This window comes from Medicago truncatula, chromosome 8 (assembly GCF_003473485.1).
Source record: "Medicago truncatula cultivar Jemalong A17 chromosome 8, MtrunA17r5.0-ANR, whole genome shotgun sequence".
NCBI classification, from domain to species: Eukaryota; Viridiplantae; Streptophyta; class Magnoliopsida; order Fabales; family Fabaceae; genus Medicago; species Medicago truncatula.
The window spans coordinates 25222870-25240914 of NC_053049.1; the positions used below are offsets into that span (position 1 = coordinate 25222870).

The 18045-nt window shown below is 33.6% G+C and overlaps 1 protein-coding gene and 1 long non-coding RNA gene across 2 annotated transcripts; one reads left to right on the plus strand and one right to left on the minus strand.

Moving 5' to 3' along the window:
- The first annotated feature begins 11351 nt into the window (after window positions 1-11351).
- LOC25502576 (26S proteasome non-ATPase regulatory subunit 6) lies at window positions 11352-11973 on the plus strand. The gene is made up of 3 exons (XM_024772975.1): window positions 11352-11437; window positions 11531-11747; window positions 11857-11973. The coding sequence occupies exons 1-3, from the start codon at window positions 11352-11354 to the stop codon at window positions 11971-11973; spliced, it is 420 nt and encodes a 139-aa protein (XP_024628743.1).
- Window positions 11974-12996: 1023 nt separating this feature from the next.
- Window positions 12997-14602, minus strand: LOC120577656 (uncharacterized). The gene is made up of 2 exons (XR_005643626.1): window positions 14462-14602; window positions 12997-13078 (listed from the first exon to the last, which is right to left on the minus strand). It is a non-coding gene; the product is annotated as an uncharacterized lncRNA (long non-coding RNA).
- Window positions 14603-18045: the final 3443 nt, after the last annotated feature.

Below are 18045 nucleotides of genomic sequence, written 5' to 3' on the forward strand. Positions count from 1 at the left end.
ACATAATCATATAAATATATTCTAAACTCTTTTTAATAAATTCTAGACTCAATTAAATAATTAAATAAATCAAAACAGGCGTTACAGCTGAAGGTGAAACCAAAGATTCTTGGTTATGGTTTCTAAAGTTGTTGATCAATGACTTAGGGGGTAAAGATTTCTGCCAAACAATCACATTCATATCCAATCAACAAAAGGTATTATTTTAATTAAATAAATTACATTGATTTTTAATGTTTGTTGTTATTGTTAATTAATATTGTTTAATGTTAATTATGAAGGGTTTGCTGCCAACAATAGATGAGTTGCTACCAAATGTGGAGCAAAGATTTTGTGCAAGACACTTATACAATAATTTTAGAAAGAGGTATTCCAGGAAAGCTTTGAAAGATTTAATGTGGAAAGCTGCAAAGGCTAGCTACCCTCAAGAATGGGAAAAATCAATGAGAGAGATAAGGTCAATTAATCCAGAGGCTCATAAATACTTGATGCAGACTCCTCTAAGACATTGGAGCAAATCATGGTTTAGATTCGATTCTAAGTGTGATGTCTTGGTCAATAATATGTTAGATACTTTTAACAGTGTGATTCTTGGACCAAGAGAAAAACCTATCGTAACAATGTTTGAAGAAATTAGATGTTATTTAATGGAACGTTGGGCAAGAAATAGGAGTAAGATGATTGAGCTTGAAGCTGGAGCAGTTTTGCCAAACAATAAGAAAAAGCTTTTGAAGGAAAGAGAACGTTCTAGGTTCTGGATGCGTAGGTAAGTATGTATCTATTCTTTTTTAAAACACAATATGTCATGGTATTGATTTTACTATCAGAACCTTAGTCATTTTATCTTGCATGTTATGAGTATATATTTATTTGTGTTGGTTTGTTTAACAGGGTTTCTGGAGATATGTTGTTTGAAGTTTATAACCGAAACCAAACTAGTGAACAGTACGCTGTGAATTTGGATGCACAAACTTGTTCATGCAGAAGCTGGATGTTAACAGGCATCCCTGGTTGCCATGCTATTACTTGTTATATGGATAGGAAATTGGATCCAGATGACTACTTCCACATTTTTACAGAAAAGAGGCATATGTTTCTTGTTATGAGCCACTTATCCAGCCAACAAATGGCCAAAACCTATGGGAAACTACACCATACCCAGACATATTACCACCACCGATGTGAAAAATGGCAGGGAGACCAAAAAAATCAAGAAATAAGGGTACAGATGAGAAGGCTAAAGGCGCACATGAGAAGGCCAGGGATCCATCATTAGTGACTAGGAAATAACTGCAGCATTTGCAAACAAGTTGGGCACAACAAAAGATCATGCAAATCCAATGCAAATACATCTCAGGGTGAGACTTCATCACAAGCTGCTACTCAAAGTGGACCTCAATCTACACCACATAATGCTACTTCTCAGAATGCTACTCAAACTGCTACTCAAGTTGCTACTTCTTGGAATGTTACTCAAACTTCTAATCAACCAGCATCTCAGTCAAACAATGTTAAAAAGCATGCTAAGTCTTCTAGAACTAACAAGTCCAAGTCAAATGCAAGTGTATCTCAAAAATTTTCAACCCGATAAGTCTGCTACGGGTACTTCATCAACTCAGCCCACTCCAAATGCAACAAAAAGGACTTCAGCACTTTTCAAGGATATGTTGGCTACCAAAACAACTGTCAGGCCAAAGATGCAACCAAGGAAGCCATCGTCTTAGTTTTAGCGTATCCTAGGCATCTTTTTAGCTTTTTTTTTTTTTTTTGGTTTGGTCAATCTATGTATGATTAGACTATGGCAAATATGAATTATGGCTGTTTTGGAAGGATTGAATTGTAAGCCAATAATTTTGGATGAATTAATATGTAAGACATGGAATGTTATTATGGTTATTTTGGATGTAAGACATGTTATTAATTGGAAAATGTTATGATTATTTTGGCCAAAATGTATTATGGTTATTATTATATGGATAACACAGGTTCAATATCTTGATGAGATTACACAATACATTCATTTTCTTAAAACACACACACACACACACACACACACACACACGCACAAAAACATTATACAGGTACATTATTTTGATGAGATTGCACAATACATTCATTTTCTTAAAACAAAACACAAACACATTAAACAGGTACAATATCTTAATTAGATTGCACAATACATTTATTTTCTTAAAGGAAAATATTGTATTCCACGAAAATAATTCCACGAAACCTAAGAATAACACAGCCTACCATGATGGCCGCCAAATCCCAAATTATATTATTTTAAAAATATAAAAAAAAAAAACAATTTTTGTAACTGTTGCAAATTGCCTCATCGTGGTTTTCGTGGAAATAGCTTTCGTGATATCTAGCATTGCTGTTTCTTAAAACAAAACACTAACACATTACATTAATGTTACACTCAACAATGTTTGATCGTTTAACATGATTGCACGCTTAAATTAAACTAAAAAAAAAAAAAACATGTTACAAGGATTGTTCACTTTACTTGATTAAATATCAAACTTATTGTTGCAATAACACATGTTAAAGCCAGCAACATGCAAGTTACATCAGCAATCTTCAACATAAGTTTTGTTGATTTTTCTCCACTTTTTGTCTTCAACAATTTCATTTTCATGTTCATAATTTCCATGTCCTTTTTGGCACAATCAACACATTTCATTTCCACCCCATTGTCTTGGTATGTACTAGAATGCTACTATGTACTCTTCATGACAAGTTAAAGTGCAATTATATACAAAACAGAACCATGTGTGTCATTCGTTTCTTTTGTTTTTTTTCAATTTTTTCAATTTTAAAATGGGGAAAATCAAGTTTAGAGCAATTAGAGCAAATTTCGATTACTCGTAAAATTGAAAAAACAGAACCTAATCCAAGTTTCAATTAGAGCAATTGAGCTTTAATGGGGAAAATTGAAGGAAACAAAATGGGTTCACGTTTCTTGATTTGTTTTCTCTCTCTATCTCTTCAAACCTTGTTTCAGCTTCTGTTTTGCAAAACGCAACGTTTTGCCTTTTGCATGCCACATCACAACGTTTTTTTGACGATGAGTTAACGGAAGGACTTATTTGTACACTGTTACAAAGTTAAAGGACATATTTGTTACAAAACAAACTTAAAGGACCTATCTGTTACAAGTCAACCTTAAAGACTTGTAATTAAGCCTTTTATTTTTCTTTCAAAAATTCATTGTGGGCAATCTTTGAGATAATTTTTTCATAGTCTGACGAATTATGGTTGACATTTTCTTGTCATACTTTAATATAACTCTGTAGACAACCATGTGTTGTGGGCTTGTATTGGTAACTTTGGCGACATATGTTTCAGATTGTGCATAATTTATCTCGTGCCGAGAGTCTCTGTGACTCCTGTAATGCACGCGTTGGTACCAAGTTATTTGCAATGTACCCTGACGATACAGTTGTATGTTACAAGGTTAGTGCTTGACCGCTTTTCTCAATTGATTCCTCAAAATAGAGCTTTTTACCCAAACTTTCTTGCCTCATCTATCATTTTACATCTAAGCTGTTTCCCAATGTGTTATTTTCGAAATTCTTGACATGGTTTCTAGTGCAGCAAAGAAAATAATGTTTGAAGTTACCTCAAAGTGGATTTTTTTTCGAATTAGTCGTACTTTTTGTAATTTTTTGTCTGCTCCATCTCTTTTCTTTCATTATTCTTTTTAATGTGTAAGTCATTACTGTCTAAACTAGACTCTGTGGAGAAAGCTGATGGTTTAATCTTCAAGGACTATATTTGGTATTCTTGTCTTTAACAGCTTCTGGTCATTGTTTAGCTGTGCTCCTTTAATACCGACACTGTTATTAGCGATGGGTTTTCTTAATTGTGCCTTCAAGGTGAGTCTGTCTCTGGTCGCAATTTTAAGGACGACATCCTAATTAAACCGGGTTGGCTTGTGAGTCGTTGATCTTATTGCTATTTGATGTCAATATTGCTTGCCTGAAGCCTGAATCTTAGAAGTTTCCATTCCATGCGCCAAACCCAAATCCTTCCAAAATATAGGTGCACATTTAGGGTTTTTCAACTCCTAACCTGTAAATAAATCTGTTGAGTGGCCCATTGTATTCCCCATACCCCTTTTAGAAAATTGCTTTGTAAATTTTGATATTGTAAAATGTATATTTTTGCATCTATATAATCAGCCCATTCTTGCATTCTAGTTCTTTTGGCATGACATGCTGGAACTTGGTTACAAAGATTAGACGGTTGAAGATCATTATTGTATCCTATTGTTTTCAAAACGATCATTGTAATTCCATTTCCAAACTGTAGTAGTAGATATATAAAATAGCTTCTCAAGATAAATGCCATAAAGATGTAACAGATGTGTAATTTTTGTTTTTGGATACAAAATGAAGGCACAATTCTTTAGTTTAAAGCAGCATGTCAGCACTGTGGTAAGTTTATCTGTTCGATATTGCCTTAAAATGCTAAAGGAGAATTGCAATTGATATGATAGGTTAAGAGTTATAAATGGAATATTTTGTTCTGTTTATCGAAGAGCAATGGTTGATCCTCTCGTTAGCACAAGAAACAGAAAATAGGTATCAAGGATTATAAAAAGATCAATGGCTTGGATTATAACAACCTTTTGTCAAAAAAAATATTATTGTAACCAACCTCTCTAGACATCAGGGCTTTTCTAATTTCACTAACTTATGATTTTACTGAAAGAAAATCACTAAATATAAACACAAAATGTTTTCCTAACAAATTTCCATCAAGATATTTTCTAATTGGAGTGAACCGGAGGGTTAACATAAAAAAAATACAAAATGTTCTTATATAGAAAATTAAGATCCATCTTTCAATTTTTTTAAAAAAATATATGTCTTTTTTTAGAGGTTTTATTAGATATTCTAAACCGCAAATACATTCCATTCAATACAATATATACGTTTTCCTATAACATCTTCTTTAAAGTCCAAATTCGGTTTATTGTAACTCCAAATATTGTAACCCTACTATGTAGATATTTCGTCCAAATTCAGTTTATTGTACCTCCGAATATTGTAACCCTACTATGTAGACATTTCGACATGTTCTAAGTTCATCAACTTATGTATTTATTAAAAAAGAAAACATTGTATTAACACAAAATATTTTCCTAATAAATTCATATCAAGATATTTTCTTCTTATATAAAACATATTTATTTTACATCAATATCTTATTTTATATTTTTTAACGTATTTATACATTATATCAAACAGTTCAGATTTGGTTAAAGTTTTATTTTTAAGCCTATATAAACTGAGGCCTCTCAACAATGGTTATTCCATCCTTGCTTTCTCTCTTATATATACACATATCATTGTTTTCTCTCTTCTATATATACATATCATGAAGTGATTGTTAGTTTGTTAGTATCGGGGTCAATTTGGAAGGAGTTCCCTAAAATCCAATTCTAAAAGGAGATGATGGTAGACCTCTGCTGCTAGTTCATGAATACCTCTGACTTTGTAACAATATTCTTAAAGTTCAAAGGTCAAAGATTTGCATGAATTGGGAGATGATAATACCTTGATCTTTTCGTATTGGATTAAAAGGAGCTCCATATAGATAGATCATTCTCAAACATATGCACATATTAAATTCATACAGTTCTTATTCCTTTCAAACTTGGTTTTTTCTAAATTGCCTTGGGAAAGAGGTGGGTAAACTGCCCATCTTGACGTGGCATCACTATAACATGGACAACAGTAATCCACAATAAAAAATGGACGAGGAGATGGGTTTGATATATTGATCCGGTATACTTTTGTTATTAGCATATTGATCCATTAATTAATTTTCAAAAAAAAAAAAAAATTCCAGATTATTTTCTTCTTCTGCATAACTGTTTTCTTCTCCAATATCAAATAACTGCTTTCTTCTTCTACGTTTTCTTTTAGTTTTTCAACCCAACCATTTCTTCCTTCAATTCATTCATAATTTGGGAACAAAAATTGATTCATCTATCCGACGAAACTCTCTCATTCAACTTATTCTGCGTTTTCATCTTCCAATTTTTCAACCCAACCATACTTCCTTCAATCCATTCGTAATTTGGGAAAAAATTGATTCATCAACATCAAATTCATCCATCGTATTTACTCTCCACTCATACCGTTTCTTCTCTCTCATCTTTGGGGAAAATATCCTAAGAAACTCATCTCTGTCACGAAACCCATCCCTAAGTTTTTTTTCGTTTCACTCTCTCACAGTTCTATCTCTCTCTCTCTCTCTCTCTGATGAAACTCCATAATCTATCACGGTTCCATAATTTGGGGGAAAACAAAATTGATTCATCTTCACTCAAAGCCTTTCATCCCTCTCATTCAACTTATTCCTCGCGGATATGCAAGTAAGTAAGTTTTCTTGTTTTAATTGCTATTTAAATGGTTCAAATTGTTTTGTTTGATTTGGGGGTTTAGGGTTCTCCATGTTTTAATGAATATTGAATTATTCACTGACTGTGATTGTTTGATTTGGGGTTTATGAATCATGCTTGGTCTGATACAAATATGTTATAATCCTTCTGCATTTTTTTTATTCACTCCTCATGCTTTGTGCTACTTTGTTTTGTGTTATAAATGGAGAAGTTGCTTGAAATCTGCCCCATTAATAAAACAAAACAAAGTAGCACAAAGCATGAGGAGTGAATAAAAAAAATGCAGAAGGATTATAACATATTTGTATCAGACCAAGCATGATTCATAAACCCCAAATCAAACAATCACAGCTAGTGAATAATTCAATATTCATTAAAACATGGAGAACCCTAAACCCCCAAATCAAACAAAACAATTTGAACCATTTAAATAGCAATTAAAACAAGAAAACTTACTTACTTGCATATCCGCGAGAAATAAGTTGAATGAGAGGGATGAAAGGCTTTGAGTGGAGATGAATCAATTTTGTTTCCCCCCAAATTATGGAACCGTGAGAGATTATGGAGTTTCATCAGAGAGAGAGAGAGAGAGATAGAACCGTGAGAGAGTGAAACGAAAAAAATTTAGGGATGGGTTTCGTGACAGAGATGAGTTTCTTAGGGCATTTTCCCCAAAGATGAGAGAGAAGAAACGATATGAGTGGAGAGTAAATACCATGGATGAATTTGATGTTGATGAATCAATTTTTTTCCAAATTACGAATGGATTGAAGGAAGAAATAGTTGGGTTGAAAAATTGAAAGATGAAAACGCAGAAGCAGAATGTAGTCTGGACAATTTTTTTGAGAAGATAAAACTTAATTAATGCTTGGGTAAATCTGCAAAATAACAAAAGTATATGGTTACAATTTATGAAACTAAATAATAAGTATTTCAAATACAATGAGTATACGTAGCTGCTTTTTATTATTGTTAAGTTACATGGGTAAATTGCCCATGTGTTTATAAAGGTAGGCTATACCTCACCTTCAAACTTTTATTTTATCTTTAGTTTATAATTATAATTATATATATGACTATATTTGGTTGAAGAGTTTTTCTTCTTTAAACGATATGTATTATTTTTTTTTTTTTTACAGGTGAGGCCAACTTCCATGTCTCTTTTGGGAAAAGAATTTTGCAACACACCGAATGAATACAAATTAATCTTTGCTTGTGTGATAAATTGTGTTGCTAGGAAGAAATTATTTCAACATCTAGTACTAGCTTTTAGGTCTTTGATGATATTCCAACATGTATTACCGATCTGATTTTTTAATAAAATGATATGATTTATTTTCTCTCAAAAAAAAGGAAGAAATTATTTCAAACACTACTAATATAGCCTAAGTATCATTGTTAATTCTCAAGAGTTGTACGTTAGTGTATAAATTTCTTTAAGAAGTGTATATGTATTTCATTTTTTTTATGGAAATATATATTGTATATTATTATATTTTTTGGGGGCAATTAGATATTTTTATATTTTATTGTAAATTATGTTTAGAACGTCGCAAGCAAACTTGTGTAATCAAATTATATTTTCTCTAAGATAACTTTGAAAAAAGAATCATAAAGTGATATTATAATGTAATCAAATTTTTTTGAAACAGTTGATCTTTTTTAATTGTAATGAATCGGAGGGTTAACATAAAAAAAATTAAAACGTTACTTTTATATAAAATAACTAAGAGCCACCTTTCCATTTTTTTTTAGATATTCTTCTTCCTATTCTTTTTTGAGAGGATTTTAGAAATATTCAAACGGTGATTACATTCAATTTAGTACAAAATATATGTTACCCCAACCTTAATCGAGCACTATTATCTTATTTAATGTCTAAATCCAGTTTATTTTTTATTTTATTTTTTGAAGGATAAATCCGGTTTATTGTACATCATAATATTGTACGTAACCAACAATTTGTCAAAAAAATCGATTGTAAACTGACTCTTCTAATTTCGTAGACTTATGATTTTACTAAAAGAAAATCACTAAATGTAACACACAAAATATTTTCCTAACAAATTTCCATCAAGATATTTTCTAATGGGAGTGAACCGGACGGTTAACATAAAAAAAAATCAAAATATTCTTATATGAAAAATTAAGATCCATAATTCAATTTTTTTTTGTTTTTTTGGAAATATACGTCTTTTTTTAGAGGTTTTTTGAGATGTTCTCGTGAGCTTAGTTCAGCTAGTAAGGACAATGCATAAATATATGCAAGGTCTGGGGTTTAAACCCCAGCCACCACCAAAAGAGATTTTTTGGGATTGTTGAGGATGACTCAAAATTTGGTGTTTGGAAAATGTTGGAATCACGACATGATTTTGACATCGTGACACGATTTTTTAGGCAGTGGGCATGGTTTTCAGGGTGTCCAATCGTGACACGATTTTGGGAAAACGTGACACGATTTTCAGCTTGCTTGACAAGTTTTCAGGATAAGGTTTGTCGTACATTGGGTCGCACGCACCAAACGTGTCACGATTCGGGAAATCGTAACACGACTTTGTCTGGATCTGAACACTATGTAAGCACTCCATAACCCATTTGTTGGGTAAGCTTAGTGAATCTCTTCGAAACCAAAGGAGTGAACTTTTAGAGTTTTAGATACTAAAGGTTGAGGGTCTTTGGGTGAGGTTCAAAGCTTCAAGATGTGAATCTTGGAGAACCAAAAGAGGAGGCTCTTGGAAAAAGGGTTGGTGCCTTTTGGGGAAGATTCATGGGGTTGAAAACACATGAGTGAAGAGTCTATTGTGAGCAACTAGGGGAGGGGAGGGGTTTTAATGGAGGGGAGGGAAAGGGAGATATTTCAATTAAATATATGTTTGGTTCAAATGATGGAAGGGGAGGGAAGGGGAGGGATATTAAAACTAAATTACTTTTTTATCCCTATAATATTAAAATAGTATCACAATTTTAAAATTATTCACTTCATAAAAAATTAAAATTATTGAGGGTTTAATGAGCACTGTTCAATCTATCACTGGTAGGTTTAGTGTTAGTGGGTTGCTGTTGGATCTGTTATATTATTTGGTTCCTAATTCATTTTTTCATGCTGTTATATTATTTACCATTCAGCAGCTAGCCAGAAGACTGTTGATGGGCCATCAGCCAAAGACTGGAGAGGTGGAAGAGCTGCCTCATTTAACATCATTCCTATCAGCACTGGAGCTGCTAAGGTGAGACTATTTGACTCGGTTTTCAGACTTTTGTCCACCATTATTGTGTCGTTTACTGTAGTGATTCTCTGGACGTGGTTTTCATTATGTGTGTCCTACTAGGCTGTTGGCAAAGTGCTTCCTACTTTGAATGGAAAGTTGACCGGAATGGCATTCCGTGTCCCAACTGTAGATGTCTCAGTTGTTGACCTTACAGTGAGGCTCGAGAAGGCTATGATCAAGTAAGTGAACAATGCAGTGTCACCCCTTTTGATTAAGTATTTTGCTTGGACTATAGTTTAGCAGGACTTAATGTTCTTAGATCTATGATTTTTAACATTTCTGTTTTTGCAGGGAGGAGTCCGAGGGCAACGTGAAAGGAATCCTTGGTTACACCGAGGATGATGTTGTCTCCACTGACTTTATCGGTGATACTAGGTAAATATTATACCAGTAGGCAGTTTAGAAATGTCAATTACGCTGGTTGCTAATGTGTGTTTTCTATTTCTTCATAGAATTATAGTCATCACAATTGAGTTAATTTTGTGTGTAATCAATGTTCCAGGTCAAGCATCTTTGATGCCAAGGCAGGAATTGCCTTGAACGACAATTTTGATAAGCTTGTCTCTTGGTATGACGAGTTGGGTTACAGGTAATCTTCAGTCTCTGACCTTTCATATGATTGATGTTTGTTATCGCTCATTATTGCAACATCTTCATCGCTTGTAAACTGCGTTGATTAGCTTATCTTGATGTACAAACCTTACTAAAACAAAGTAAGATGCTGAATTCCTGCTAAAGAAGTATGTTTGGAGTTGTGAATCCATGTGTTCCCTATTCAAGAATCTCTACAATTAAGGTTTCCCCGTCTAGCAGTTTGATTGAAGTTGAACGGAATATTATTTTTGTGAAAACAATTTATGCCATTCAGATTATATGTTGATTTTAATATGAAAGTTGACTATAGTTGAGTATAATGAGTCTTTGTTGTGGGAAAAAGATGTGTTATTATGTGTATACATTTGTATTGTTAAACTATATATAGAGTGCTTTTAAATCAAATTAGCATTTCTACTGGAGTTTATTTTTACATATTGTGACCTGGTCAAACCTTGCTTATTATGGGGTTTTTCATTAATATTATTATTATAATTGTATACATATGATGAATAATAAATGTAAAGAGTATACATATACCTAAAAATGATGAATAATTTGTATTTTATATAGTGAAAAGTCATCATACATCCATATAGAACTAAGCTTATAGTTGGACTAATATTACTTCATAGACAATTAAATAACCAAGAAAGAAAAGGATCAATAAATACATATCTTAATGGTTCCAATGATGTAGCATCATGTAAATTGTCATTCTGCAATCATTTACAATGTTACTTGCAATAAGATTAAGCTCAATGACCGTTGTGCCCTGAAAAATCACCAGCCTTTGAGCTGACAGATGAAAATGAGATAATGTTTACCAAAACTTTCATTTTCACTCTGGCAGAGAACTTAGGTGATGAGTGAAGTTTGTGAGGCTCGCTTGGCAAAATCCTTGTTTTTCATCCGGATTGGGGACAATGTATGTATATCTATTATAATTTATTGCTCATTTCCTTTTTGCTGCTGGAATCAAGTTAACACTGTCCTCTATGTACCAGGAGAAAGCCTTGGAACATCTCAAGATAACAGAAACCAAGACTGTTGCAGTTGGGCAGAAGATGGACCTGGTATTTTATACATTGCAGCATGGTTTCTTTGGCATGGATTTTGATCTCATTTCCAAAAGCATTGACAAAGCTAAAAGGTAATTCTTTGAATCTCAAATATCTCTAGTTATATCCTTTGCTATAATTTTCTGTTAAGAATTGGTTGTCCAACTGTTTGTACCATATGATAGCTTGTTTGAAGAAGGTGGTGACTGGGAAAGGAAGAATAGGCTGAAAGTGTATGAAGGCCTCTACTGCATATCGACTCGAAATTTTGAGAAGGCTGACACATTGTTCCTGGATTCTATTTCAACCACTACCTATGAACTTTTTCCCTATGACACCTTTATATTTTACACTGTTTTGACAAGCATCATAACATTGGATAGAGTTTCATTAAAGCAAAAGGTACTTCTATTTTTTTTTTTATGTCGCCATTACACCATTTATCTTTTCTTTTAACTGTTGTTTTGTTGTTTCTTGGCAAGTAAGTATTAACTAGACTAATTTGCATCAGGTAGTGGATGCTCCTGAGATCTTGACAGTGATTGAAAAAATTCCACATCTTAAAGAGTTTTTGGACTCCTTATATGGTTGTCAATACAAGTCTTTCTTCTCAGCATTTGGTGAGTAGACATTGTTCGAATCACAGTAATTTTCTGTGATATCACAAGAGACACTTTGTGCTAAGTTAATACAAGTGCTGATAAATAATTCATTCCTATCTTTTTGCTTCTATGTTCATATATTTGTTTTATTTTGAAATTCATTTCAGCTGGCATGACGGAGCAAATTAAGTTGGACCGCTATTTGCATCCACACTTCCAGTATTACATGAGAGAGATCAGAACTGTCATTTATTCCTAGTTTTTGGAATCTAATGCAGTACTATAAATCATCAACCTAATGACCGGTTACATCAATAGGGACACTTACTCTTAAATAAATGGCCTGGGTTGAGTCGAAATTGCGGACAATATAGCTACTGACAATGAGTTTACATAGTAAACATCATACTTCCCCATGTTTTGCACAAAAGTGTTGATCCAATATAAAATCACCTTTATTTATTTTTTATCAATCCCTGTGTTAGAATATGGTCAAAATGTCTAGAAGTCCTAGCTCAACTGGCAAATGTCGAAATTGCAAGCTCGAACGTCGTGATCCAAGTTCAAAGCCGGGACCTCACAGTTGCGTAAGTTTTTTGTTGAAATTGTGAAGAGATGTATACTTTAAAGTTTTGAAAACTATTATGTTGCAACGTTTTATTTATTTTTCTTAATCTAAATAAAGTATTTTTGAATGGATGAAGATGTGTGACACCCTTGCGTGCTTTAATATCAAGTGTCGTGGAAACTGGAAACCATTTCGTTCAAAAAAATCCCACAAGTAAATTGCCCTTCGGCAGTTAATTGCCGAAAAAACTTTGGCAGTTAACTGCCGAGAGTTTGTTAATTGTAGAATTAACTTTATCACTCAAGAATGTATAATTTAAGGTTCTCAATTGATAAAGAGCCAACATACTATCCCCACAAATAAATGTCCCAAAATATGAATCATTTGCAATAGCACTGCTATGTGCCAATCATGATATAGGACTAGGGATGCTTAGTTTGAACAGTATAATTTGAATGTCTAATTCCTCGATTAACAAACAAAAGCTAAAGCAAATATGATTCGCATTACATTGTTCTTCGATAAACATCAAAGTTGATTGATCTGTATGCTTCCGTTTCAACCTTCCAATAATAATCAGATCAAGAACTGGGCATAAGCTATTAAGATTATATAATCATGCCGGGAAACATGACTGGACAAAATACATCATCTAAATAGATAAACCAAAAGCAATCAACAAAAGTCAATATTTAGAGATTGAAGTGAGGGAGTTTGAAACACATATTATTATTATTTACTTCATATTTTTTCTCAGTCAAGCTACACGTTTTTGTTCAGCCAAAATAGTTTGTTGTTTACTTGCTATTAAAGAGCTTTTATTAAAAAAAGCCTTGAAATTGAGATATTATTTAGAGTCTTGGCATTATTTTAGTAACTGTTTTTGTTCAATCCCCACTTACCTATAAAATAGCACCTTCTTACTTAAATTTGAATGGAATAGAAAATGTGCTTAGGGTCTCTCAACTAGTACCTTATAAGAGCTGAAGCTACATTGTTTTAACACGTGTCTCAGTTTTTTTATTACCGATGGAGTATATTATATCAACACAACAACACCAACATTTCACCTTAATTCATCAAGAATCATAATCCACCATGAATGACCCATTTTCATCAAAACTCTTAAAACAACAAGGGTTAATAGTGTTTTTCACCCCTGTAATATATATCATTTCCGGTTTTCGCCCCTATAAAATTTTTGGTTTGATTTGCACTCTTGTAAAAAATTATTTTTCGGAAAACACCCTTAATAGGCCATTCAAAAACCAAAATTTCTTGAAAAAAAATTCTGAAAATGGCCTATTAGAGATGTTTTCTGGAAAATAAAAATTTTACGAGGGTACAAATCAAACCGAAAATTTTATAGGAGCGAAAACCGAAAATGACATATATTACAGGGGTGAAAAACACTATTAACCCAAACAACAACTTCATAAAATGGAACACTCAGTGACATAAATTAACAACAACAACATCATTAAACCATGAATTCATCACAACAACTCAATTCAACAACAACAACTTCAATCATAATTCATACCCAAATCATGATAAATGATTATCAACAACAATCAACCACAACAACAACTTATAATCATGCATTCCATCAAAATTCAACAACAACATGTCACAATTCATCAATTGAGTACAATTCACAAACTACCCATTTATATACATCATGAATCTTATCACAATTCAACAACAACATAGCATAATTCAACAATTTGAGCATATTTCAACATATACCACTTTCTCATACTTTGAACATGAAATTTCTCTAACAACAATTCAATTATCAACAACTTCATGCATTCAAACATAACATCATAATTAGAGCACAAATTTCATCATCTGAACAATTAATCAATTACCCAATTAAGCACTTATTCATACAAAATTGAAAAATTGCAATATATGATTATGATGAATTCTAACCCCCTTACCTTAGTTAGATTAATTCCCCAGCTCAAGCTTCAATTTAGCTCCTAGATCTCTTCCAATCTTTGAATCATCAAGTTCCTCTTCTCTCTAACCCTTTCTTCCTCTTTCTCCCACTTTCTCTCTCTATCTCTCTCAAAAATATCTTGTAAATGAATGTGTTTAGAAATTTCCTCTAAGACAAGGTTTTTATAGGATATCCCCTTAATGGGCCTAACCCTAAAGCTTAATGGACTTAACCCACTCCAACTCAAATCTAAAATGTTTCTACACACTCAACGGTAATTTACTAATAACGGTCACTTATCGGTAAAATATCAACAACGGTCACGTAACGGTAAAACACTAATTACCACTCTAGTAACTTAGCAGAAATAACGGTTCTCACTAAAGACTAAGATAATCCTCACCAAAATTTATCATTTCCCCGTACTCACAAAATGACCAAAATACCCCTAAGTCCAAAATGACTAAATTACCTTTCTAACACGGAAACCCATGAAAATGCACCAAATGATGAATGATCACACACAAGCACATATAAACACACAATAAAAGTAATTAAAATAAATATAACGAAAATCGGGTTGTTACAACTCTCCCCCCTAAAAAGAATTTTCGCCCTCGAAAATTACCTGAAGGAAACAACTTCGGATACGAAACCTTCATCCTACTCTCCGATTCCCAAGTGGCACTCTCACAAGTTGGTCCAACCCAAATCACTTTAACCAAAACAATTTCCTTGCCACGCAAACGTTTCACTTCTCGGTCCTCAATCCTAACCGGCCAAATCTCAACGGTCAAATTATCTCTTACTTCTAGTTCATCCACTTGAATCACATGAGACGCGTCATACACATACTTCCTCAACTGAGACACATGAAACACATCATGAAGATTCGGCAAAGATGGTGGCAACGCAATCCGATACGCTACAACCCCAATTTCCTCAACAACATCAAACGGTCCGACAAAACGAGGAGTCAACTTCTGACACTTCAAAGCACGACCAACACCAATCACATGATTCACTCTAAAAAACGCATGATCACCAACCTGAAACTCAATATCTTTTCACCTTTTATCATGATAACTCTTCTGTCTACTCTGAGATGCTTTCATCTTCTCTTGGATCATCTTAACCTTTTCCATAGTCTCTTGCACAACTTCCGGTTCTAACAAAGCACTCACTTGACTCAAACCAACACAACGGTGTCCTACACCTCCGACCATACAAAGCCTCAAACGGTGCCATACCGACACTAGAATGAAAATTGTTGTTGTAAGTAAACTCAATCAACGGTAGACATTTGTCCCAACTGACACCTTGCTCCAAGACACAAGCTCTCAACAAATCCTCCAAACTCTGAATAGTCCTCTCTGTTTGCCCATCGGTCTGAGGATGGTAAGCAGAACTCAATCTCAACTTAGTTCCCAAAGCAGCTTGCAACTCTCCCAAAACTTAGAAGTAAACCTCGGATCCCGATCCGACACAATACTAGAAGGAATACCATGCAACCTCACAATCTGCTCGATGTAGATCTCAGTCAACTTCGCCACAGACATACCAGTCTTGATAGGAACAAAATGTGCCGACTTCGTCAACCGATCGACAATCACCCAAATCGAGTCAAAACCCTTACCAGTCTTCGGTAACGCTCCAACAAAATCCATAGAGATACTATCCCAATTCCACTCTGGCACAAACAACGGTTGCATCAAACCCTGCGGTTTCTGATGTTCAATCTTCGACTTCTGACAAACCAAACAAGCATATACAAACTCAGCAATTTCCTTCTTCATTCCCAACATAATATTCATCATAAACGGAATGTCACACTTCATTTAAATAATCAGAGTATTCATCACAAACGGAATGTCACACTTCTTTTCTTAAAAACAGAAATTGAATAATTAACTAATTTTTCCTTCAAAATTCAAAACATAATATTCAAAACTTCGCAGCGGAATTTATTCAACATTCAAAATAGTCTTTGGCACAAAGGCCTCATCATAAACATCTTATAAAGTCAAATCTAAAACATAGTCATGATAATTCATAATGTAATACGTAAGGAATAGAAAATAGCAACAAAATCACATCCTGTTACGTATCAGAGCACCTAAAGACACACGTGAGAGATAGCCCACTCACGACAGCAACTAACATCAACCTACTCTAGATCACCTGCAAGTTACCCATACGAAGGGCAACATTTCCAAGTAGAAGGGGTGAGATTTCACAAACAATAATATTAAGCATATAATTCATCAATTATATTTAACAACATAAACTTCATCAACATATTATAAATAACAGTTCTTCATTAAACACTTCATTATAATATAACAACTTAACAACTCATGGACACAACTCTTCAACTTAACAACTTGACTCGACAATGCGACTTCGACTTGACTATGCAACTTAATCCTCTTAATCATGCATATGGTACCAATCCAGGGCATCAAGCCCTTAACTTATTTGAGCATTAATATACTCCTAGGGCATCAAGGCCTCAACTTAAAGTCGAAGGAAATAAAGTGCAGCTCGCGAGGGCGAAGGAATAAAGCCCTCAACTTATTTGAGCATTAATCCAGGACATCACTGATCAACTCGCTATGGCAAGCTATAAAGTGCAGCTCGCGAGGCGAAGGAAATTGCTCACGAGGTGAGCGATGAAGTTCATCACTCGCGAGGCGAGGATCATCACTCGCCAGGGCGAGCGATAAATTCAAGCTCGGGCAGATTGCAGTTTTTCACGAAAATTCATCTAATCACATGGTTCTAAGCATAAAACTGATTCTAAACATCACCCTATGGATTATCTAAGGTCTGTAAACACTTTCTACATCAGTTCTACAAGTTTCCATCATCTAATCCTCAATTGATCACTTTTAACCTAATTTCCAACTTTCAAAACTAAACCTACACATGTTAAATCTAATCATCAGAATCAAAGGCTTAAGAAGATTGAATGTTAGTCTCACCCTTACCTAAACAAATCGAAATCGGCATCCTCTCTTGGTTCTCTTCTCTTCTCTTGACTTTTCTCCCTTTTCTCCAAAAATGAACGTACGTGAAAATAATTCTAAACCTATTTTCTCTATTTATTTCTTCCCATCTATTTTATATTATTTCCTCTTTTTCCCACAAAAATCTCTAAATTCTCAAAACAACCCCTCATCTCAATATTTATTTTATTTTCAAATCTTATTCTATTAAATAATAAAATAAGATCTCTCAAATAAAATAACACACATCACATAATCATATAAATCATCTTAAATATATACTAAACTCAACAAAATAATTAAATAATCAAAGAGGGCATTACAACTCTCCCCAACTTATAAGATTTTCGTCGTCAAAAATTTACCTCAAGCAAACAACACTGGATAAGACTCCAGCATCTTACTCTCTAGCTCCCACGTTAAGTGTAACGCCCACTTTCGTTTAATCGTTATTTAATCGAGTTTAGGCAATTATATTATAATTATATAATATATGCATGATTTTGATATGTTTTGATGATTTATGGTGATTTTGATGATTTGATTGATGACGTGATAAGTTATGAGTTTTGGA

Excerpts from the sequence above, each read along its gene's own strand:
- LOC25502576 (XM_024772975.1), top strand. The coding sequence starts at position 11,352 with ATGGACCTGGTATTTTATACATTGCAGCATGGTTTCTTTGGCATGGAT. Across the intron at positions 11,438-11,530 it reads AGCATTGACAAAGCTAAAAG|CTTGTTTGAAGAAGGTGGTG; the intron begins GTAATTCTTTGA and ends ACCATATGATAG. Across the intron at positions 11,748-11,856 it reads GAGTTTCATTAAAGCAAAAG|GTAGTGGATGCTCCTGAGAT; the intron begins GTACTTCTATTT and ends AATTTGCATCAG.